Genomic DNA, 451 nt, shown 5'->3' with positions numbered 1-451 from the left:
ATGATCCAGGTCAGCTTCTTGCTGCACCAAGACTGGCGCCAGGGTGGGCACAGCAACTGTCCCCGGCAGCAGGGACAAGCCCACCGGGCAGAGCACCTCTGAGGCTGCCAAGTTCCTACAACTAGCCAACGGCAAGCAAAGCAGCAGCTCCTTCCTGGAGATACGGGGTGGGCACAGGGGGAAGGAACTCTCGTCTCCCCAGTGCCTCGGCTGGGATAACTGGGATGAGCTAGTTACCAGCAGCCAGCCGAGAGCTGAGCCACGTCCTTCTGAAGGGTTTGGACCCACCTGCGTTGAGAGAACAGTCTTTGATCTGGAACTGGGCCTCGTTCTCGTTGGGAATGTCCTTCCAAGTGGCCAGGAACATCTGCCGCTCTGCAGCAAGGAACAAAACCATCACAGTGAAGCTACAGGAGTGGCCACCCCCATCACCTCCCAAAGGTGGTACAAC

At 58.5% G+C, this 451-nt stretch overlaps 1 protein-coding gene across 1 annotated transcript in view; it reads right to left on the bottom strand.

Moving 5' to 3' along the window:
- The window catches only part of AP1B1 (adaptor-related protein complex 1, beta 1 subunit), a 19245-nt gene that overhangs the window by 2169 nt on the left and 16625 nt on the right, over positions 1–451 (bottom strand). The window contains exon 20 of the mRNA XM_009578369.1: positions 293–375. Coding sequence (XP_009576664.1) covers positions 293–375 — 83 coding nt within the window. The remainder of the gene's footprint in view (positions 1–292; positions 376–451) is intronic.

Source organism: Fulmarus glacialis, unplaced genomic scaffold (assembly GCF_000690835.1).
Source record: "Fulmarus glacialis isolate BGI_N327 unplaced genomic scaffold, ASM69083v1 scaffold21055, whole genome shotgun sequence".
NCBI classification, from domain to species: domain Eukaryota; kingdom Metazoa; phylum Chordata; class Aves; order Procellariiformes; family Procellariidae; genus Fulmarus; species Fulmarus glacialis.
This window is presented reverse-complemented; position numbering and strand designations above follow the sequence as displayed.